At 39.2% G+C, this 24,549-nt stretch overlaps 1 protein-coding gene across 12 annotated transcripts in view; it reads right to left on the bottom strand.

Annotated features, from left to right (window-relative positions):
- CEP78 (centrosomal protein 78) overlaps positions 1-21,404 on the bottom strand; it is a 35,432-nt gene extending 14,028 nt beyond the window's left edge. For 4 of the 12 annotated variants that reach the window (XR_014247282.1, XM_082401424.1, XM_082401415.1 and 1 more), the window contains exons 1-11: positions 20,834-21,399; positions 17,480-17,652; positions 17,316-17,388; positions 16,153-16,256; positions 13,958-14,132; positions 11,834-11,947; positions 10,002-10,066; positions 9,600-9,711; positions 7,828-7,963; positions 6,596-6,641; positions 4,763-4,891 (exon numbers count right to left, since the gene is read on the bottom strand). Coding sequence is in view for 11 of the 12 variants with exons in the window: in XM_082401424.1 (XP_082257550.1) it covers positions 4,763-4,891; positions 6,596-6,641; positions 7,828-7,963; positions 9,600-9,711; positions 10,002-10,066; positions 11,834-11,947; positions 13,958-14,132; positions 16,153-16,256; positions 17,316-17,388; positions 17,480-17,652; positions 20,834-21,086 (1,380 nt within the window). In the remaining variant the exon portion in view is untranslated. Of the gene's footprint in view, positions 1-4,762; positions 4,892-6,595; positions 6,642-7,827; positions 7,964-9,599; positions 9,712-10,001; positions 10,067-11,833; positions 11,948-13,957; positions 14,165-16,152; positions 16,257-17,315; positions 17,389-17,479; positions 17,653-20,833 lie in introns of those variants that run through there. The other 8 variants (XM_082401419.1, XM_082401420.1, XM_082401423.1 and 5 more) reach the window with 8 other exon arrangements.
- Positions 21,405-24,549: the final 3,145 nt, after the last annotated feature.

The raw sequence follows: 24,549 nt of genomic DNA, 5'->3' as shown, positions 1-24,549 counted from the left end.
AAAAGAGTTTAGTTTTGTCAACATCTAACTTTATGTAGAGGATCATAGTATATGAAGTCTTTTCTATCTTATTTCTTTCACTCAACATTGGTTTAAAAAATTCATCCACATTGCTGCCTGTAGCTCTAGTTCATTCAATTTTATTGCTTCATAGTTTTCCCACTGTACGAATACACATAATTTATTTAATTTTTGACTCTTAATGGACATTTGGGGTTTTTTCAGTTTGTGCTAATGCAAATAATGCACACGAATCCTGCTGTACCGGTTATTCTGGTGCATTTATACAGGGCGGGGGTGAGGGCTGCTGGGTCACGGGGTATTTATATACCTTCAGTTGATGGAGAGTGCTAAATGCTTTCCAAAGTAGTTGTGTCGATTTATACTCCAGTATAAGCAGGGTAGAAGATTCCCATAGTACTCCAGGTCTACAATACTTGATACTACCAGACTTTATGTATTTGTCAATCTGATTGGCATGTAGTTTCACTGGTTTTGACTCACTTTTCTCTTATTACTTAATGAAGTCGTATGCTTTTCCGTGTTTACTGGCTGTTTGGATTTTCATTTTTATGAGGTTTAAGTCAACTATTGCTATTTTTTAATTTTTTAATTATTATTTATTTATTTTTGGCTGTGTTGGGTCTTCATTGCTGCCTGCAGGCTTTCTCTAGTTGCGGCGAGCGAGGGCTACTCTTCGTTGCGGTGCGTGGGCTTCTCATTGCGGTGGCTTCTCTTGTTGTGAAGCACAGGCTCTAGGCGCGCGGGCTTCAGTAGGTGTGGTTCGCAGGCTCCGTAGTTGTGGCACACGGGCTTCGCTGCTCCGTGGCATGTGGGATCTTCCCGGACCAGGGCTCAAACCCGTGTCCCCTGCATTGGCAGGCGGATTCTTAACCACTGCGCCACCAGGGAAGTCCAACTATTGTTATTTTGAATTCTTCTCCATTTCCAAGTAATACTCTTACATGACTATTTTCTCACTAAATTTGAGGCATTATCTGTTCACTTTCTAATTTACTAAGTAAGGGTTTAGTTCCTTTACACTCTTTCCTATGTCCACACTGCTCAGTAAAGTTATGTCATCATTAGTTATTCCACTGCTCATGATCTCTTTGACTTGTAGTGATATACTTAAAAACCTACATTGTTGATCCACTATAAACTTTCTCAACGTCACGCTTTGTAAAATGAGGACATTCATACCATCTTCCCTTTTCTCTACCTCCTGTCTACCTTCCAAACCTAGCTTTTACGTTGTCAAAGTTGAAATTTATATTCTGTTCTATGTGCAGTTAAGTCTTCCGTTATTTGAGAGTCAGTACGGAGTAATGTTTAAGAGAACAGGCAGAGCGCCTAAACTCAAAGCCTCAATCCAGCCCTAAATTAGGTACAGCCTGGGCAAGTTCCTTCCCTGTCTTAGCTTCTTTTCTGAAAAGTGGGAATGATACTAGCACCAACCTCATAAGGCTATTCAGAGGATTAAATGAGTTAATATATGCAAAAACACTTAGAGCATAATATATACTAAGTACATACTAGCACACAATACATTTCAGTACATACCAAGTTAATACTAATACATACTAAGTATAGTTTAGGTTAGTTACTTGTTATTACGTGCAAGTTGACAATAAAAGCTGCAAATCAAGATAGTATTTCCATTATTACAATTAAATTAATATTGCCCACTGCAGACGTACTGTGTCTCTGTGTATAGACTATACCTCCTTCTATACTGTTTCAGTGTCACTGCCCTTGTGTAGGGTGACCACATACCCCAAGCTGCCTTGGGCTGTTCCAGTTTATACCTGTTGTCCTGATGTTACAGCATTATAGCGCCTCCTTACACTATTAAAGTGTTCTGGTTTGGACAACAAATTAGATAGGTGGTCATTACCCCTGTGTGTCACTGAAAAGGGGGACATCTATAGTGTCAAGTCTAAGTGGATTCTTCTCTTGCTCACCAATGGTAGGTTAAAAATCAACCACAGTTTAGTCTGCTTCATGTTTATGTCAGTATAGCCTTTTCTCCTCTGGAGTTCAAGTTCCTTCTCCTCTTCCTCTCCCTCCTCCCTTCCAACAGTGCCTAATACATAGTAAGTACAATATGTCTCAAGGTGTTTCTAAGCTCTCAATCACACAATCAACAGAAGCCTCTCAAATCTAGACTAGCTGCTCTTTGCACTGAATCCCCTATTACCTTCCTTCTTGGTTTATTCCCTCATTTTGCTGGATTATTTCTATAAATAGCCTAAGGTGTAGCACAGGAGGTAAATTTTTCAAATTTCTTTATGTACAAAATATCTTATTCAGCCTCCACTTATGACTGATAGTTTGGCTAGATACAAAACCTTAGGGTGAAAATTATGTGCCTGAAAAACTTTGGAGGTATCTTTCTAATGCCTTCCAGGATCCATGGTGTTGATGACAACTATGATAAAGTCAGATTTTAACTTTTTTTTTTTAGATGACCAGTATTTTTCTCTCTGGAATGGATGTATCCTCTCAGTATTTTATTCTATTTTATTTTTTCAGTATTTTAAAATTTCACAATGAAGGGTGTCTAGGTATGAGTCTATTTTTGTTCATCTTGCAGCTATTTTCAATCTGAGGCCTGATGTTTACTTTCAGCTGTGGGGAATTTTCTTGCTCTCTGACAGCTTCACTCCATTTTTTTCTGGGTCTGGAGTTTCTAACAGTAACATGTTGGATCTCCTAGATGCAGCCTCTCTAACATATTTCTATCACATTTTCCATTGTGTCTTACTTTTTTATATACTGAGACATTTTTTTAATTCCTACTGAATTTATTTCAGCAACCATATTTTCATTTCCAAGAGACCTCTTTTGCTTTCTGACCATTCTCTTTTTAATTAACACCCTAGTCTTATTTTATAGTTGCTAGCTCTTTTTAAACCTCTCTCAGGATACTAATTAGAGGTTTTTATTAAATTATTTTGTTCCCTAAATTGTCCCTGGTCCTACCAGGATATGTTTTCACTCTTTTTCCCCCTCTCTCATGTTGTAAGCTTTACTCAACTATCAGGCAAATGACAGTTATTTTCTATTTAAGAATGAGCGCAGAAAGCTCCCTGAAGTCAACGACTGATTGGCTTCTTATGCAGGAAGAAGTGGGGAGTAACTGTAATAGGATCCCCCCCAAACACTCTTTTCTAGGGTGTAAAAACTCACACTAGCTGCCCTAGTTCTCCCCAGTTTCACTGTTTTCAAAATGAAATCATCTCTTTTCAGGAGCGTGAGGGCGGGGCTGGGAGTCCCCTCCTCCAAACACAACCCTTCAATGAGCTCCCCTATTTCAGTCCACTTTTAACTAACTCCACCCTCTCTCCTACACGTGCATCTGAGCATGGAGCTGCTTCTGCAGGTGGGGTCAGATTCCTCCTCAGCTGAAGGTGGTTCGTGTGCATATTCTAGGTGATGGTTTTCCTCTGTTCTACTGCTTCAGTTTCACACTCTTCCACTTGTCTTCCGTCTTTCAAAACTATGTTGAAATCTCTTGATTGTTGTGGGCTTATATACTTAAACACTTTGATACCATCATTTTAGTGTATTGTCAAAACAGACAAGAGCTGAAAGGGTTCTCAGTGCATTCTGACTCTGCTATTCTGTGGTCACAGTGGTTAAACTTCTTGGTCTTCCCCAGTGTCTATAACTGCTTTTAGAAATACAATCTCCTGGTCTACTCGTGAAGGAAATGAATACAACACATCTAAAATGACAAGGAAAGCGGGTTAGATGCTCTAGGGTCTTGTCGTACTCTGCAACTTACTAATAAACCACTTACGTGCTACAAATTGTAGGTGCTCATTTATAAAACGAAAGGGGGTAACTCTAAATGAACTATAGATTACGCTTACTCTAACATTTCATAATTTTCTAAGTTCTTTTCTTAAAATTTCTCTATATTATCATTAATTTTAATTAAAAAAATAAAAATCTAACTTTCTCTTTTGAAAATCAAATAGTAATTTCCATAGTCCTACAATAATGGGATAATTAGTTCTGAAACCTCTCAAGTTTCATGTTCTATATGAAAAGAAAATCATATTAAATAATTTTTAAAAATTAAACATGGACTTTGTAGCACAAAGACAAGGTCCCCCCAAATGGTGTTCCCTTATTTACTAGAAATTTTCAGCTCTGCATTAAAGTTGAAATAAAATAAATGTATTATTTTTGAGGTTCAAAAATTTGTTATGAAAATCAATTTTTCTTTTATGTCCATACAAACAAAAGTATGGAATGACATTAGTTATCAGGTTTATTAGGTAATATAATGTAGCTTCTTGATATTTTTTATTTTAGGAAAGGAGAATATCAACATTAAAACTTTTTTCAACTTTACTTTTATTTAAAATGAGGTCATATTTTCCTCTTATAAAAAGAGAGTTTAACTAGAACTGCCAATTTTCTCATCTGTAAAACAAGAGCACCGAATCAGCTGACTATATTCATTCAGAACTCAATTTCTTTATCTTATGATCACTAAGGTTCTCCCTAAATCTAATATCCTAAGGTTCTAAGGAAAGAAAAATATATTACTAATGACATGTTTTGATTTTTATTTCTTAGACTTCAAATGTCCACCATTCACCTTGGTCTAAGCTTAAGGAACCATTCAAGGGGATACAATGCAGATGGGAGAGGAAAACAGAACCCTCACACAAGCTATGCAGTGCTGCAATCAGGCTTCCGTTTGAAAAATAATCTTCTCTAGAGCTTTAAAGCGATAACTTTGTACCTGCAATGCTTCTTGTTTCAAACTGATTTTCTCTGGCTCTTCCTGAATACTTTCTGAGGAATCATCGACCTCTTCGATTTCTGAGGAGGAAGGACTCTCTACTGTCACAGTCACAGGAAATTCTGATTGCTTAAAGAAAGAAGACAAGATTGTATAAAAGATAACACAAGCCAGATACCAAATATCCAAATATTAGAGGACATTTAACAAAAGTGATCTGAGGTATCATTATTTATAAATAATGCTCCTTAGTCTAAAACAGGCAATGACTAAGTAAAATTACAGTAACTTATTTTTGCTATGTTACTGTACAGACCTCTGTTGTACATGGTTAGGATTAGTAATGGGAATTGCCCATATTATTTTATTAAGTTTCTTTCGCAGAAGCCAAGAGCCAAGGTAAACATTTTTTCTCAGATCAACTTTATACTGCAAATGAAAAATTTATTCTTCACCATCAGAAAGAAACAATCTGGAAGAAAATGTAGTTTTTCGGAGGAAAATTCATCAGTAAGGGGACTGATAAAGAATCAGAAGAATAATCAGAAAGTCAACATATCTAAGCTGTGAATAATAAACATTAGAATTTAAAAAAAATAAATCACGTACACATACACAACTAAAACTGACCCATCAAAAATTTCATCTTCTGGGCTTCCCTGGTGGCGCAGTGGTTGAGAATCTGCCTGCCAATGCAGGGGATACGGGTTCGAGCCCTGGTCTGGGAGGATCCCACATGCCACGGAGCAACTGGGCTCGTGAGCCACAACTGCTGAGCCTGCGCGTCTGGAGCCTGTGCTCCGCAACAAGAGAGGCCGCGATAGTGAGAGGCCCGCGCACCGCGATGAAGAGTGGCCCCCGCTTGCCACAACTGGGGAAAGCTCTCGCACAGAAACGAAGACCCAACACAGCCATAAATAAATAAATAAAAGAAAGGCAAGTAACTTTAAAAAAAAAAAAAAATTTCATCTTCTCATCACCCTTAAGCCAAAACTAGTGTAATAGTAATACAATTCTCCTGTCAAGCTTCACTGCCACTGCAATGTTGTTCAATATGACATTTCCAAGCATTTAAAAACTGACCTGGCCACAACCCCATAAAAGTCTACAGATCATAAAGAAGTGTGCTGGGATTATATAACTACGCAGAAGACAAGTCACTAGGACATCGTTTTCACAACAAGCAGCAAACCTGCAGCATAGGAAACTCCCAACAGGAGAACGAGGCGCACACCCCTCCCTCTGGGCATGCAAGGGCAGGACTGACACCCAAGGTGTCTTCTCTCAATCTCAGCAGTGTTGCCTTTCACAGAGCAACTATGCGGTCTCCCGAGACCACTGGGAAGGAGAATCTGATACTGACAGTATTAGCTTGCCATGAGGCCAGAAGAGAGGGAATGTGTGTGGCCTCGGTGAGAGAGCAGAGGTTTGGGATATGTTGCTTTATACTGGCTTTAAGATCAGGAATTTGTACATATAGCCCGCAAACAACATTTCTTGAAAACGTATGAACATTCTTGAGTATGACAGCTCCATGTGAGGGGTCAGAAATGGCAGTCAAGTTCGTTTCACTGGGTAACAGCTGATTTGCGGACTGGAGAACAGGCTTCCTTGTTTACAGACATAACCACAAGGCTGCCAGTTGTGTGCCAAATCCACACAACTACACAGTTGCATTGGGAGAGCGACCAGACAAGTTTTAAATAGATTTATTTCAGAGAGGGAAATGCTTCTTGTAAGGCTCTGTCAGTTTAAAAAGCAAAAAGAATGACCATGACCATCCACCTTTCCCAATTCAACCCCCTATACATTATAAATATGATAGCTACATACCTGCAACTGATTACATACATCACGAGCTTTGATGAATGGAAAACCCCTAAAAAGATATCAACAAAATAAAGTTATATCTTGATGTAAATACATCACCAGTTAAACCCAGTTAACACAACTATTTAGTATTATGTACAGTATCCATATAGAATTGTGTATAAAAATAAGCTCAAAAGAAGGACCTGGAGGGCTCTGCTACGGAGAAAACTGAACAGAATTTAGCCAACTGGCTTGGAGATAACTCTCTGAAGTGCTGAGAGGCACATTCAGTTCCTATGTTCAGGATGGTTGAGATTTCAGTCTCACTTCTTTAACTGGTGATATTAATCATTCTCTAATTTACCACTCCATGTGACAAGGATGGACCTGAGATGAAGTGTCTCAGGAAGAAGATAGGAAACCACAGAGTTGTTAAACTCAAGTGCAAAGACTGGGGATTCAACACTATAGTTTATGCAACAGCAATTCACACTACCATTTGCAAAAAAGTAGTCGGTTGTCCAATGGGGATTATAAACATCAATTTAACATGAGCAACTGAACAGATACTTTACACAGTAACTACTTCAAGTACTATTTAAAATCAATTCTCTTTGTTTTCTTAAGCAATTGTTAATCCCCAATTTCGTGAATACTACCAAGTAAGTCACCTGAAAATCATCTAGAGCAATCTATTTCACTCAGCAAGCCTAAAGCTATAGTTCAACAATTTTATTTACAGTTCTATGACAAAAATTACTATGAACAGCTATCCCCTGGATAAGTAATCAGCTAAAGCTAGTTTGACTCACTAAAGCTGATTTACTGAGTTAATAAGCCAGTTGATTTAGAATAGGTCTAATGCATATTTCTCATCCATTCTGCATTAAACTATTTCCCATGCCTAAGATGTCTTTTTTCCCATTCGTACATATCCAAATTCCTACTTCTGTGCTGTAGGGCTTGGCTCAACTACACCTGCCTTTAGTGAAACTTTTCTCACCTGCACAATTGGAGATAATTTTAGTCTCCTCATGACTCCCACGGGTTACCTCTATTGTGACACTTGAGAAACAACTTGAAACTCCCAATGATTTTTTTGTTTTTCTTCCTTAGAGGGCTCATTAGGCAGAAGCCATGTGTGAGTTATCTTTTCTGCTCTATAGAAAGCACCAGAGACCACCCACATAATAGAAGTTCCAAAATAAAGAATTCTGAACGACTGAAAAAGACAGGGAATGCAAACACGTTACCTGTTCCTTTTTGCACGTTCTGCAGTACGCCACGGCAGGAAACCAGACACACCAGGTGGTAGAGGTTCAGGAGCATAACACTCTTTACCAGCAGAGTGTTTCCTTCCATTACTTACAGGTTTCTTTGTGGCCAATCCTATGTTTGACAAAGCATGATAAGAAGGAATCAAGATGCACCAAAGGTCTACAGAGCAACTGTCACACGTGTACACTTTGAAAGGAAAAATTTTTCATTCTTATGCTAATACAATACCTTTATAAAACCTAAAAATCTTCAAACAACACTTTTTTTAAAATTGTGGTAAAATACACAAAACAGGGCTTCCCTGGTGGTGCAGTGGTTGAGAGTCTGCCTGCCAATGCAGGGGACACGGGTTCGAGCCCTGGTCTGGGAAGATCCCACATGCCGCGGAGCAACTGGGCCCGTGAGCCACAACTGCTGAGCCTGCGCGTCTGGAGCCTGTGCTCCCAACAAGAGAGGCCATGATAGTGAGAGGCCCGCGCACCGCGATGAAGAGTGGCCCCCGCTCACCACAACTAGAGAAAGCCCTCGCACAGAAACGAAGACCCAACACAGCCAAAAATAAATAAATAAATAAGTAAATTAAAAAAAAAAAAAAAATACACAAAACAGAAAATTTATCATTTTAACCATTTTAAAGTGGACAGTTCAGTGATATTAAGTCAACAAATTTTTAAAACTTTCAGATGGCACCTAAATAAAAGATGTGTTGTTGTCCATTGATGATTTTAATGCATCTGGTATATAACTAAAGTCACCACAAAACTTTTCCTGGGAAATTGGCAGATCATAAACATAAAAAATTTATTTTGCTTTATATTAAACCTTATTGTTTTACTGTTTCAAAATTCAAATTTACTCACAAGAAAGAGTCAGTTTCATATTAGATTTGGTTTAACAAATGTTGCTCCTGCTATTCATTCTTATCAACAAAAAAAAAGACTATTTGTGACTAAAGATAATATGTTCCAGAAAATAAAAAGTTAAGGTCTCTTAGAAACAATACAAACCTTATCAGTAGAAGTGAATTATACCACATTTATATATTCAGGAGAATGTGAAACTTATACCACTGATTGTTAAAGGGTTTTAAAAGCTTTTTATTACATTTGGTAACAAAATTATAGGCTTAGTTGTAAAATCCTGGGTTAACTATCATTTGGAAAATTAAATACACATTACAGTAAACATTTAGAAAATGTTTTTCTAAAATGTTCCATCTAGGTCAACAAACTTGTCTGTAGAAGTCTTTTGTAAGGATAATACGTATTTCAAGTTTTTGTTATCATTGAGAGAAACAAGATATTACCTGAATCAAAAACTTAGGTAAGAATTTCTAAGAAAGAAGAAGGGAACAATGGGAAGGTTGGAACTGGGAAGAAATTTTGTTTCTTATAGCACAAAAGGTAAGTCTTCATTAAAAAAAAAAATCATCCCTCAAAAGCACCACTACTAAAATTATCATCAAAGTGCACCCCAATTTCAATTGCAAAGTATTAGAAGTAATCATCAACCAGGAAATATTTTCAAAATAATGAACTTTTTATGAAATCTAAACCATAATGTTGGTTAATATTAACATCTCTTTAAATTCATTTATTATATCTATATTCTATAAATTCTCATAAGTATCAAAATAATTATAGTCCTCCTAATATGCATGTGATTAATATTGGCTGTTTTAGTTTTAGCACACTGGAAAACATAAGGGGTATAAGTTCTAGTAGCATTAAAAACAAGAAAAAGTTACCAATTCTAATAGTAGCTTTTCCTTTTCGACCACTTCCCAAAATTATAGTTCTCTTTTTCTGCCTAGCAGCTTTGGATGGTTCCTTCACAGATGGAGAAGTTATCCACTGGTACTGAGAAAGAAATAATAAATATGCTGTTTAAGTTCCAGGTAATTTATGAGGGTTTGATCTTAACTGGAAATTAAGATATTTTAAGTTAATAAAAGGTTTTCAATCTGCATTTCTCAGAACCTAAATTAAAGAATCACACAACATTTTCAAAGACAGAAAAGCCATTTGATTTGACTAAAAACTTAGTTTTAAGATGGCAGAAAGTACCTTGATAATTTTCTTTTAAGGAAGAAAGAAAAACAAACCATTAAAGAGAAATTCTTCCGAGAGAACTAAAACACATTATATACCTCTGACTTGGCACTCCTTCCATTCTGGAGAACTTTTTTGATAACCGCTTTCGTCACAGAATGATCTAAAGTAAAATAAATTGAAATTAGAATAATTATTTCCCAATGAGTGACTATTTCCATTTAAAACCAAAAGCCAACTAATTATTGCTTTTCCCATAAAATTAAATATGAAATCTACATTACGTAATTATACACTTATTTCCCCCTTTGTGTATTCTAATTTCTTGCTCAAAAACCTAAGATGCCATCTTGCAGACTGCCCCCAATGGCTACTATTTTGGCAGCAGCAAAGGTCAACTTTAAACATTTTGCATCTAAAGTGGCTTTGGATACCTTTGGATAGAAAGTACAGTCTGAGCACTGTCCAGACACTTAGATACCTAAAGCGCATCTAAGATAACAAACCAAAGTCCTGATATTCCCTCAAAAGCTGCTCCTCCCATCAGCCCCCTTCTTCTAAGTGATACCACCCAGTTGCACACATAATCATCAATGACTTGTCTCCTTGTTACTATTTCCTTCATACCCCACACCTAATCTATCTGCAAGTCTTGTTAGCTACACCCTCAAAACATAACCTGAATTCAACCACTTTTCACTTGCTCCAAACTTCCAACCTAAGCTAAGCCATAAACATCTCTTATTTGGACCACTGTGATAGACTCCTAACTGGTCTCCCTGTTTCTCTTCTTTATCCCCCCAAGTCTATTCTCTATACCAGGTCATCTTATTGAGATACTATTTGGATCATGCCTTTTTCCAGTTCAAAACCCTCTACTCATTTAGAATAATCCACATCTTTACTCTGGCCTTCAAGACTTTACAAGAGCAGACCCCTGGCAGAGCAGACCTCCTTGACCTCATGTCATACCACACTCTTCTTCACTCAGTACTCTGGCCATGTTGGCCTCCTTGCTTCTCCTTAAATACTCCACCCACCTACATGCCTGCATACGCATTGCCTCCTTGTCCTGGAATGTGCTTACCCCAGATCTTCCATGGCTTGCTCCTCTCTTCATTCAGGTCTCCATTCAAATGCCACTTCTCCAGTGAAGCTGTCCCCTAACAAACCTATCCAGTGGAGTCCTACCTGCCCCCCCTCACTCTCCTTACATTAAGATATTTTTGCACTTCCTTCTATCTAAAATTATATTACTTATCTGTTTACTCATTTCTACCTGAACTCCTTCACTAGAATGTAAGCTAGAATGTAAGCTCCATGAGGGCAAGGCTTTTGTCTGTCTGGTTCACTGCTTTATCCCTAGTGCCTAAACCCGTATCTGGCACACAGAAGGTATTAAAAAAATTATTTGTTAAACTGACAAATGAATAAAGTACTCCTTGCAAGAATTCAGAGGTTGCACAAGAAGGAAATAGTGGTTTTGGTGGAAGCAGGCTTAGTATCTAGGTTCACCTCTATTCAGAGTAGAGATAAAAACAATTTACAAGTATAACTCACTTTAATTAGTAAATTATCTGCTAAAAACATAAGGGAAGTGCAACATTAGAAAAGTACAGTTGACGCTTGAACAACATGGGTTTCAACCTCGCGGGTCCATTGACATACGGATATTTTTCAATAAATATGTACTATCATCCTACACGAGCCAAGGTTGGTTGAATCCACAGATGCGGAACCACTGGCTATAAACTTATACCGAGATTTTCAACTGCGTGGGGGTCGGCACCCCTAACCCCACGTTGTTCAAGGGTCAACTGTATACGATGAGGAAAGTTCAACACATTAAGTTTTAAAAATTGTTAATACGTGAACAAATTCTTTTTGTTTTGCTATGTGTTAATCAATTAAAAAAAAAGTGACCACATACCAACAAGTGGATTTTTTCTTATATCCAGAACGACCAGAGTTCTGTTGGTTTCAAGGGCCTTTAGTAAAGCCTTTGCTCCTTCACTGGTGAGGCCACACTGCTGCAGGTCAAGTGCTTTGGATGAAAGACAAAAGGTCACTTGCTAACTCTATACAGATTTAACATATAGACAACTCTCATTTTCTCAGTGTGGAAGAGTCCTGCACAAGACCAGTCATGGCAGGTTTGTAATTCTGGGTATAGAAAAAAACAGAAACGTATACACACACACATAATGCATAATCCAATTTAAAAACCTCTTCTTGGATGTGCAATGATAACCTTGCCTTTAGTACCAGTAAATCATCCAACATATTTTACAATTAAAGAATTGAAGAATAACTGTATATAACCTATGAGCAAAAAACATCACAAAATGAATCTCAGTTCATAATTAGCAAGGGAGGCAGTGGCAGTGTAAACCTCACAAGCAAAAACTGGTGGAGCTCAGAAATGCACTGCATTCTTTTGATCATGATCTTGAGCTCCAAATCACACTTGAAACTAGTTAAAAGGGGAAAACAAAATAGAAGAAATGTAACAACTTTTTTGTTGTTCTGTTAGTTTTAGAACAAAAAGACAAGTCTAAGAGGATATAAATAATAACAAATTCAAAGAATGTGTGAATAGAGAACACATACTAAAAACCCATCATGAAAGTATCATGGTCAAGAACTCTCTCAGTAAAAAGTCAGACAAAAACCAGAACAAATGATCATGAATTCTAGTAGTTCTGGGGCTGAACAACCTACTCATTTAAACAAAAGGGATCATCACAAAAGCACAGGTATTAAAAAATATTACATGAAAGGAAACTATCATGAGTCTTTTTTTTAAGTGCTGTGTGTACCATCGCATTAAAGTAACTGAAGTCTTTCAACACCCCATGACACACAGAAATAGCAAGTCAGACATATGGATCTGACAGGATATGATACAACCCTTACAAACTCTCACTACAGAAGAATGGACACAGGGTATAATTAACCAGCTAGCCAAATTAATACAAACAGCCAGTAAACCTCACTCGTAAATCAAATGAATACAAAATAAACAAAATGTGGTTATTCTCCTATCAGATTAAGCCAAGATTCTGTAATAAAAGTCTTTAAATGTATATACCCTTTTGATCCAACAACTCCTTTTCTAAGAATTTAACCAAAAGAAATAGTCAGAGATATAGGTAAGGATACATATCAGAGTACTATTTGTAACTGAAAAACTGGACATAGCTTATATACAAGAATGGATAAGCTATGTGTACTGTGGCATATTCATATATGAAACACTGAACAGTCACAAAAAATGATGCATAGATGCAAATTTACTGACTTGCTAAAATGCTCATACTAAATTAACTGAAAAAAGTTATAAAATTTGGAGTAATCCTACTTGCATAAAAAAGGGAGAGGTACTCATTTTTGTAGTTTTACAGTTTTTTTAAAGTGCTACAAGCCAGTGTTTGTGAGAGGCAGGCTTCCCATCCACTGTTAAGGTGGACTACAAATTGGCATAGCATTTCTGGATGGTAATTTGGCAATGTGTATCAACAGTCTTAAAAATATGTCACACTTAGTCATTCCACTTCTAGTAACTTATTCTACAGAAGTAATCCTGATGGACACAGAGATGTATATACAATGTATTCACATTGTTTCTGACAGGGAAAAGCAAACTAAATCTAATTGCAAAGAATTGATTAAACTATGGGACATCAATAGGATGGAATACTACATGATACATCATTAAGTGAAAAAAGCAGGAATATGAAATAGCAAGTATACTACAATTCTATTTTTATAATCCCTAAGTGTACAAATGTATTTATAGAAAAAAAAAAGACTGAAAGTATATACACCAAAATGAACAGTGATTACGTTTGGGTATTCAGATTATAGGTAATTGTTCTCTTGTTACTCTGTATTTTCTATAAAGAATGTATGCAACTCTTAGAGAAAGTTTAAAAGCAAAATAAAAGCTATCAGAAAAATGAGGCTTTAAAAAAAAATCCTATCACAACGTATCATGCCAGAAGCTAAGCATATATAATATTAAAAATTCAATATTTTCAATTTTAGAATTTACCTCTAAGCCATAAATCCTCACTAAGAGATTCTGCAAAAGCACTTGCACCCAGGTCACCAATGAGCGTGTTGCAGTTCAGAGTGATGCGCCTCAAACCAGCCATACAGTCAAGATCAGGTCTCCTGTAACGAAGACTCTCAGCCCAGGTTTCTTCATGCCTTCTGATAGTCTGATACTTCAAAGATTTAATGGTATGAAATTACGATGCTTGAATAAGGAAACACGGTGTGCCTACTGAGTATGGCTTATTATGTCAGAGACTTACACACACACACATCAAGCATATATGCCAGGAGAATCAACCTGAGAAATTAAACAGTCAGTTCTGGTTTACGAGTCCAGTGACCCAGATTCTAGTCGGTCAGTGATTAGATTCCAGCCACTGGATGACCTGTTCTTGAAGAGTTATGTAAAGTTGGACAACTCAATTACAGTCCATGAATTATTTTCCTTATCTTCTAAGTCAGGGAATTGGCTCTAAATTCTATCATTGCTGAGGCTCTAAATTTCATCATTCCGTCCTCCTATGGTCTCCAAACACCTGACTGGGCAACACATAAGAAAACTTTTTAATATGCATCTTATTTAGTAACAAATTATATACACGAAGTTCTATACATATAATTTATGTACATTTATGTAATTTATGTACATTATAAACTACACAGATATTTTTTAAATGATACAAAGGTAAACAGGTTCTAATATTTTCTTTTCCTAACTCCTAAGGCATTATTTTTATTTATTTTTTAAAAATATTTATTTATTTATTTATTTGGCTGTGCCGGGTCTTTAGTTGCAGCATGCCAGATCTTTCAGTTGTGGCATGTGGGCTCTTAGTTACAGCATGCATGTGGGATCTAGTTCCTTAAGCAGGGATTGAACCCGGGCCCCCTGCATTGGGAGCACAGAGTCTTAACTGCTGGACCGCCAGGGAAGTCCCACGCATTATTTTAAAAACTATATTTACAAAATGGATCTCACATGCTCCCTAGGATATGCACACCAACTTCAGAGGCCTGGACTATGCACAGCCAGTTGGATGCGCCTTGGGAAAATAGTGGTTTGACATTTAACCACAAGTATTGTCTTAAAGACATTCAATTCTTTATATTCATAAAATAAATTTTGGTAACAGGGAACACTGACTTTAAATGAAAAAAGTCGTATTACATTCTTGAAAAAATAAGACTCAAAGTGCCTCTGACACTCTAAAAGGAAAATCATTAGTGTCATTTTTCTATTAACAATAACTTATAAAAGCTACAAGCAGAAATAACAGCAATCACTTACACAGTGCTTAGTATGTGCCAGGCACTATTTATACAAATTAGTTCATTTAAACCTCAGAATGAGGCATAGAGGTTAAGTGATTTGTCCATGGTCACTAGCTATGAAATGGGAGAAAGGGAATTTGAACCTAGGCCATTTGGCTTCGGCACCCAAGTTCTTGACTGTTTTCTACTCCAGGGGTCAATGGACTTGCCCTGTATAGGCTCAAAGAATTTTTCAATTTTTAAAATCTAAATTTAAAAATTTCCATCTTTGTGGGCTATACAGTTTCTGTTGCAACTACTCAACCCCACTGGTGTAGGGTGAAAGTAGCCACAGCTACCATGTAAACAATGGGTGCGACTATGTTCCAAAAAAACTTTCTTTACCAGGCGACGGGCTGGATCTGGCCCACCAGCCATAGTTTACCTATCCCTGATCTGCACCATCAAACTATTAAAAAGGCTTCATGTCAAATTATTAAATAACTTTAAGCCTAAATACAGTAATTATAACCACTGTAAAGTTGTTAAGGCATTATTTTAAAAACTGTATTTACAAATTGCTGATGTAGTGATTTTTATTAGTTTATAAACTACATCAGCTAATAAACACTGGATTCATTTAAGTCTTGAAGACTATAATGGCATAGTTTCTTCAGAGTATCACAATAAATGTTTTCAGTAACTAAAAATACATGAAAGTATTATTATGTATTATATATTAAATCTCTGATTTCTAAAATTAAGTGGACTATCTTTACTAAATGGTAGAATCCTGAACTGAAAACTGGTCATATTCTTTCAACAAAACGAAAGCTGCACTCACATGTATCAAAATACAAAAATTAACTGCCATCTGTATCAGTATATTAATGTGCTTCAATCACGTATGTTTTCATGAAAGTTTAAACATAAAATCACCTTTAAGATCTTGGCCATGTGATCTGCTCCCTGCCATGTCAGATTACACCCCGTGAAGTTTACTGTCTTAAGAGTGATAGAGTTCTTTATACCTTGACAAATAACTAAAAGGAAAAAAAAAACCACACACACAATAAGATGAAGAGCCTATACATTTGTCAATCTTGACTTATTTGCTTTTCTTGAGTCAATTGGAGGTTTATAGCCACATTCTTGACATCATTAACTACAATCTTCCCAAACAGGTAATTGACAAACAGATGCATTCGAAAACTTGTCAGTAACAGTGTTATTCCAGTTTACAGCAACAGTTTAATTCTATTTAGATACTAAAACTGAATACACTGAATACTGCAAACTTTATTCCCAACCACTAAAGTACTACATACCTTTTGAGACATAGGCAAAAAAAGAAAAACCTAAAAAGCATAAGACTCTTCCTATTTTCATTTCCAGTGATACATCCCAATCTTGATTATCAATCAATGATTTAAACGTCAACTATAAACCCAGTATTTTATTAGGTGCTATGCAATATACTAGAGCAATAGAAGATAGAGGACCTCAAACCCTCTGTTCCCTCAAATTGAAAGGCAGGCTTCCTGACCCCTCCAGAACACTACTGGACACAGGGAATACACACTAATGTTTCAGGACCCCAACCAACAGTCACCTGCTTTGTGATTACTTCCATGATACACCCCCGCCAACACCACTGAGTTTACTGCTGCTACGGGACGTTACATATATTTCCTATTTTAACACATACCACAGTGCATTATAATTATGATTGCAGACAGATGTTTTAACAATTTAAAGATAACGATGACTTTTTTGCTCTTTACATCTTGCTATTTCCCTTCCCATAATATTTCTTGAAGAGAAACCATAAAAATATAAACAAACACAAAAAACAGAAAATATACAAAATGTGTGGTTTGTGGCTTAACACAAACTTAAGCAAAATTAGTTCTGAGAGTATCCAGCATGACAAACTTCCATGGTACAAATAAGAATGGACCAAGGTTTGAGCAGGTACAGGAGACAATCCAGGCATGAACAACACCAAGAAAAGGTAGACAGGAAAAGGTAGACAGACATAGTGTGTAGGAAATTACGAGACCAGTCTGATGGGAAGAGACTTAAACAAGACTGAAACTCACTTTCTAAACCTCCATCTCCAATTGGACAATTCGCAAGACACAGGTGCACCAAAGTGGCCGATTTATTCAATCCCTTTAATGGGGAGAAAAAGTTTAAAATTTTATTGGTTTAGTATGCCCCAAAAGCAACTATCAAATGTTGGCAGGACACAATGAAGGCTTACCTTTGTTAACATAGTTAAGTCTCTCTCTCTCAGAACTAGCCCATTTAGCTCCAGGTTCCTTAGCGCACCCGATGCACTGACACAGCATTTAAGAGCTTTACACAACTGGAAGGTCACATCTTTATTTCTTATCGCAGGAACACGACTTCTGTAAACTTTATTTCTGTCAGAACCTAAAGCAAAATTATTGTAAAATGAGTGATTTAAACCATACATTTTATCAGCATTAAAAAGCATCCAAAAAAAAAAAAAAAAAGCATCTGCTCTGTGCTAAGGATTAGAAATGACTCCTGCCCTTAAAGCCTTCATTAAGGAGGGACATGTGTAAACTCAAAATTTCAATCACATGAGATAAAGAAACATAACCTTTATGCACAGAGATTCCTTTGGAGGCAAAAAGTTATATCTAAGTGATGGCTTCATGATAACCCTGAAGTAGAATCTAGAAAGATGAGACTATGCAGAGTTGCAGTAGGAGGTGCATTAACTGCACAGGGAGAACCTGTGCAAAGACACTCAAGCCTGACACCTGCTGGGCACTGTAAATACTGCAGGTGGGGATGACTAAAGGCCAGGGGGCCAAGTGTGAGAAGAGACAGAACTGAAAATAGAGTTGTTGGCCGTAACAAGCCTGGGAGAGAGCATGGCTTGCATCCCACAGGTGATGAGGCCTGGGGCTACCACTGGCTGAGTAAGGGTGCCTCCGCTGATTAGGAAAAGGCGCCCTGCTGCTGAAAGACCAATTAGATAAAGGGAGTGATCACAGAAAGCTCCTCTTCCTCAGGGCCAAATAGCCCCATGAGGCTTGGCCGAGCACAGTTCAGACTACACACCTCTGTGCAGAGCACACGCTGGGCGGCTAGTATGCACTAACTCTGTGTGGGCAAGCCATTAGCAGCGTTATTTTAAGCGTATCTTTTTATGTTAGAAGATCACTCAACCCGAGTAGGCAGATGAACTTAGAGGAACTGAGCCCAGGGGCCGCGAAACCACCTAGGAGCTTCTGCCATAGTCCGGGCAAAATGTAATATGGATGAAGAAGCAAATTTAGGGGGCCAGAATCTACAAGCTAGACCCCCTGGATGCAAGACATAAAGAAAGTTCAGTGAAGGGACTCTGAAGAGAATGGGCTCTGCAATAAATTTTCCTTACATTCAATGTAAAGTATTAGGCAAAATTAAGTACACTGGCCTTTAAGGTCCCTTCCAGCTATAATTTCTTTTGATTTCTAACTTATTACTCTGGTTAAGTAAAGTCCCTTCAGAGGTACAGAACAGTTCTTACACCTGAATGGGGTGCAAAGAATAATCTGACTTCTCTTCACCAGGGGATGAGTTGAAATGTCCTTGCAGAAGAGATAACACATGGTGTGAACCCCAGACCCTAGAAATGACAAGTATTCATGTTTTTGAAAACAAAATGTTTTCAAACATTTTGAAAACAAATATTTTCAAAACATTTGTTCATTTGTTTTCAAAACAAATGAACAAATGAACAATCATTTCCTCTCCTAAATCTTCACACCCTTCCTCTACTGGCTACTTTCTCTCAGCTTATAAACATCCTCAAATATACCCACTTAAAAAACTCTCAGACCTATGATTCTTTGAATCTTCTTGTGGGTAACCTAAGTCTCTTCCATGCCTTCAAACACCTGTCCTCCCCAAAAAGCCCAGATCTGTACCTTGGGCCCAGACCCGTCTACCAGGCCCCTCTAAAGCACTGAAGATGAAGTAAGATCCTCTCCCCACCCCCAATCCCTTCCTACTGTGCTCTGTACCTCACAAAAAGATGCAGCTGTAAACTGTCACCCACGCTTGCTGCCCTCACTTTTCTAACTGGTCACCAGGCCCCACCCATTCTCTCTCGGATCTCCAAAATCCAGTCCAACCTTTTATAACTTAAGTGGGACCCTGAGATTACAATTCACCCTGCACCCAATCAACTGCCTTCCACACGGAGGTCCGAGTGAGCCTCTAAACCGGAATTCCATCTCACTGTTCTTCAGTGTTTCCCACAGCCTTCAGGATAAACATCCAAACTTCTGACAGGACAAACAAGGCTCCTTTCTGTTGGGCCCCACTAGGTCTCCAGAATCAAATCTCATTTCTTTCCAAACCCTGAGTTCCAGTCCTGTACCTTAGTTTTGCCATATTTTCTTATATTTCTCAAATTTTGACACACACTGCTCCCTCCTGCTACCCCAGGAGCGTCTACATATCCTCAGAAAGGATGGCACCTCCTCCAAGAAGCCTACCCTGAACTTTCCCTTCCAAGATTCTGTGTTCTGCAAAGCAGAAACGGGGGCGGGGAGGGATAAATAAGGAGTTTGGGATTAACATATACACACGACTATATATAAAATAGATAATCAACAAGGACCTACTGCATAGCGCAGGGAACTCTACTCCATATCCTGTAACAAACTGTACGGGAAAAGAATTTGAAAAAGAATGGATATGTGTATAACTGGATCACTTTGCTGTACACCTGGAACTAACACAATATTGTAAATCAACTATACTGCAATAAAAAAAAAATTAAATTAAAAAAAAAAAAAGATTCTGTGCTCTGTAGCACCTGAACTCACTTCTTCCAGAGCACTGACTACTGTGCTTGTGTTTACCTGCCGCCCAGTAGAAGGTGAGATTACCTAGGGCAGAAGCATCGTCTCCAGCAGCCCTTGGTTCTGACAACTCATTGAAGTGCCAGGATACTTTACACACATAACCTGCTTAATTAATTCTAAGAATCCACAGAAAGAGTGGTTTTTAATGTCATTTTACAAGTGTGGGGATTGTAGTTCAAAAGTAACCTGCCCAGGCCACAGAGAGCATAAGCCCTAGAATTCAAACCCTAAGCTGCCTTCACACCTGTGCTCTTCCCACTATATGATACGACTATTTAAAAAAAAATTTTTTTTTTCCTGAGCCCCGTTTTAACGGAAAGGAAATCAAGCTGGGATATATCAATTTCCTAATCGCTTTGGTCTGTACCGACAAAGTCATTCAACAGACCAGGTAACATCTGTGGAACAATTAACGATGCTCTAAACTGTGCTAAGTGTTCTACATTGTAGAGTCTACAAGCATTAACAGAGTGTCTCCTTGTAATCGCCACAGAGAGTGGGTCCTGTGAAGCCCATGCTACAGATGAGAACACCGAGACCTAGAAGCCTTAAGGCACTCGGCCGGGGTCACTGAGCCGGCAGGAGTCCTAGGCCGCACGCCCCGTCTAGTGCACGCACACCCGGCCACTGGGCACCGGTTCTCGTGCCCACCCTCCACCTTGCACCATCTAAAACCCCGCTTCGCAGCGCCCACACGAGAGCCCCTGGAAGCGGGAACTACAAACCTGTCTCGCCAAGCCATGGCTGGAAGAAGCTCTTGATACAGATCAGGGGCAGATCTTTATTAATCTTGAGGGTGCTCAGGAGCGGCGCCCAGTCCACCCCGCGGAGGCGGTCGGCGTTGAAGTCCAGCACGCCCTCCCGCAGGGAAGCGCGCACGGCGGGCAGAGGCACCGAGTCCTGCAGCGCGCACAGGTACTCATAGTGCGAGGCGAAGTCGGCCGCGCTGTCGCGGCGCAGCTTCACCGAGTGAATCATGGCCCCACCGCGGCCTCGGGGGACGCTGCCTGAGGATACGATGCCCACACCCGCCTGGGGACCCCGGCTCGCCTCCCGGCCCCTTCGGCGCCCACCGCCCGGCGGCTGCGGCCACACAGCGTGCGCAGGACCTGCGTACCAGCCAGAAGAGGGAGGGCCACGGGCCCCAGCTAGGCCAGTCTCTCAATGCCGCGCTCCCGCGCCGCCTCCCGCGCCGCAACGCCGGCCGTTGGCGCCAGCCTCATCACCCTCCGCGCCGCGGGGCTGCGGTTCAAGCCGGTTGGCGGCCCCGTGGGGGCGGGGCTCGTGACGTCAGTGCGCTCGCCGTGCGTCAGCACGCAGCCCCGCCTCCCATGGAGACCCGGCCTGGGGAGCAGAGGCGGGAACTTCGAGAGTAGGGCGGTGCGAAAAGTAGGTGGTTTGGAGAATTGGGGGTTTCCAAAAAGCGTTTGCTGACTGATCCAAATAAAAGTGAGATATGAGTGTATCAATGCATTTTAAAAGTAGTTAAACTCCCGATAAGTGTCTGCTCGCCCCGCCCAGGAGAGAGCGTGCACTCCGTGAGGGACACTTGAAAGGCTGAGTGAACGTCTGCCTGTGGTCCGTTACCTCTTTCATGGGTGTTCTTAATTTCTGTAGTTTCTGCTGACTTGACAAGGTGGTTGGCAAATGGTGACGTGTTCATGCATTCAGGACATGATCGTGGTTACTAATAATCACTTTGTTTTGTACTGATAATGATGGCTAACTCTGGTAACTAGTACTTTCTCCTAGGCATTATTTTAAGCACTGTTTCAGTATGAAATCATTCAGTTTTCCTAACAACTCCACAGAGAATTTACTACTGAATATCCACTTTACAAAAGAGAAACTGAGGCGTAGGAAGTGAAGTAACTAAGTAAGAGGAAGAACTCAATTGGTGTTAATAAATTAACCCTGCAAGGAGGCCGTTAGCCTGCGGTGGTTCTAGTGATGCGGCTGCCTACGTAAACCAACCAAAATCTAAGCCTGTCAACGCCTCAGGGTGACGAACACCGCGGAGGACAACCAGTCACAAACCACCAACTAGGCTATAAAGCTATAGCAAGTCAGTCATTTCCTTGCTTTGCTTCTGCCCTTTTAAAATAAAAATCTCTGCAGCTCCTGTGGCTGGAGTGCTCCTCACCACTTCCGCTTTGGTGGTGCCTGAATTGAATCTATTTTTGCTCAAATAAAGTCTTAAAATTTTAAATATGCCTCAGTTTGTCTTTTAACATTGGCCGTAGAAGTTGGATTTGTATCCAGTTTCTAGAACAGTGGTCGTCCTCTGGTCAGGCCTTAGGCGTTATGTGTACAACGTTCCTCTTCTACCACCACCTTTTGGATACCTCCACCCACTACCAGCTCTCGCGCATCAGATCCCCTAGATGTGGTCAGCAATGGCTTTTACATGCAGCGTGCTCACATTATAACATCGCAGACACTCCTCCGTCCACCAGCCAGCTTGTGAAGTAAACCATTACCATTCCTGTTGAAGAGCCTGGTGTGACCACTTTCCCAAACACAGCCACTCCCCAGCTGACCCTGGGTAACCACTCTTCTGAACTTGGCCTCCATCACTGCCATGGATGTCTTTAGATTTATGCTACATTTTTAGGTATTCTTAAACAGCATATAGTATTCTACTATGTTTTCTCTTGTTACTTGCTTTATTTAGTGTTATCTTTGCTAGGTTCATCCATGCTGACACATAAAGATCTGTCTAGTTCATGTACTTTCCTCGCTATGTAAGATTCCCGTGTAGGGAAATACCATAATTTATATGTGTATTTTCCTGTTGATGGACATTTAAGTTGTTTCCAATTTTCAGTATGATTTCTTTTTTAAAAAAATTTTATACAATCTTTAAAGGTTACATTACAGTTATTACAAAATATTGGCTGTATTCCCTGTGTTGTACAATACATCCTTGAGCCTATCTTACACCCAGTAGTTTATATCTCTCACTTCCCCACCCCTGTATTGTCCCCTCCTCCCCCTCCGCACTGGCAACCATTAGTTTGTTCTCTATACCTGTGAGTCTCCCTCTTTTTTGTTATATTCACTAGTTTGTTGTATTTTTTAGATTCCATATATAGGTGATATCATACAGTATTTGTTTTTGTTTGACTTATTTCACTTAGCATAATGCCCTCCAAGTCCATCTATGATGCTGCAAATGGCAAAATTTCGTTCTTTTTTATGGCTGAGTAGTATGCCCTTGGTTACATGTACCACATCTTCTTTATCCATTCATCTCTTGATGGACACTTAGGTTGCTTCCGTATCTTGGCAATTGTAAATGATGCTGCTACGAACACTGGGGTACATGTATCTTTTCAAATTAGTGTTTTTGTTTTTTTTGGTTATATACCCAAGAGTGGAGTTGCAGGGTCATATGGTAGTTCTATTTTTATTTTTTTGAGAACCCTCCATACTGTTTTCCACAGTGACTGCACCAATTTACATTCCTACCAACAGTGTACGAGGGTTCCCTTTTCTCTACATCCTTGCCAACATTTGTTGTTTGTGCTCTTTTTGATGATAGCCATTCTGACAGGAGTGAGGTGATACCCCAGTGTAGTTTTGATTTACATTTACCTGATGATTAGCAATGTTGAGCATCTTTTCATGTGCCTGTTGGCCATCTGCATTTCCTCTTTGGAAAAATGTCGATTCAGTTCTTCTGCCCATTTTCTAATCGGGTTGTTAGTTTTTTTGATGTTGAGTTTTATGAGCTGTTTATATATGTTGGATATTAATCCCTTATTGGTCATATCCATTGCAAATATTTTCTCCCATTCAGTAGGTAGTCTTTTCATTTTGTTGATCGTTTCCTTTCCTTGCAAAAGCTTTTAAGTTTAATTAGGTCCCATTTGTTTATTTTTGCTTTTATTTCCTTTACTTTAGGAGATGGATCCAAAAAAATATTGCTGCCTCCCCACAGCACCTCTGGGATCCTCTGACAAGCCAGATCCATGCCTGGCCCAAGACAAGCTGCCTTGGCTTCCCTGCAGGTACCTGCCCTGGGAGGGACATGGCTACTGGGCAGTACAAGACACGGGCTCTCCTCCTTCCGGGCTCTGGTGAGTGTAAGTTTGACTAGAATACAGTGTATCATTTTACCTCTGATTCCCTGTAGTTGACTGCTGGTCCATCACAGCAACATTATACCCAGACTGCCAAGCCATTTTACCTTCCCATGGAACCTCAGTGCAGATGCTTTCTGCTCATCTCTAACACTCATCTTCTCTGGACCTGCTTTCAGAGCAATGCGTTTGTTAGATCCAGTCACAGAGCTATGTCAACAACATAGGCTGTCTTATTTTAACTGACATGTGGTGCCCATTTCTTTTTTCTACTCCCTTACTTATGGCTGTTAACAATGGCTCTTTCTCCACTCTTTTCATGTCCCACTAGACTCTGTTGTGTGTCCTTGCTCTCT

The sequence above is a fragment of the Balaenoptera borealis genome (genome assembly GCF_965194805.1).
Source record: "Balaenoptera borealis genome assembly, chromosome: 8".
In the NCBI taxonomy this organism is placed as follows: Eukaryota; Metazoa; Chordata; class Mammalia; order Artiodactyla; family Balaenopteridae; genus Balaenoptera; species Balaenoptera borealis.
This window is presented reverse-complemented; position numbering and strand designations above follow the sequence as displayed.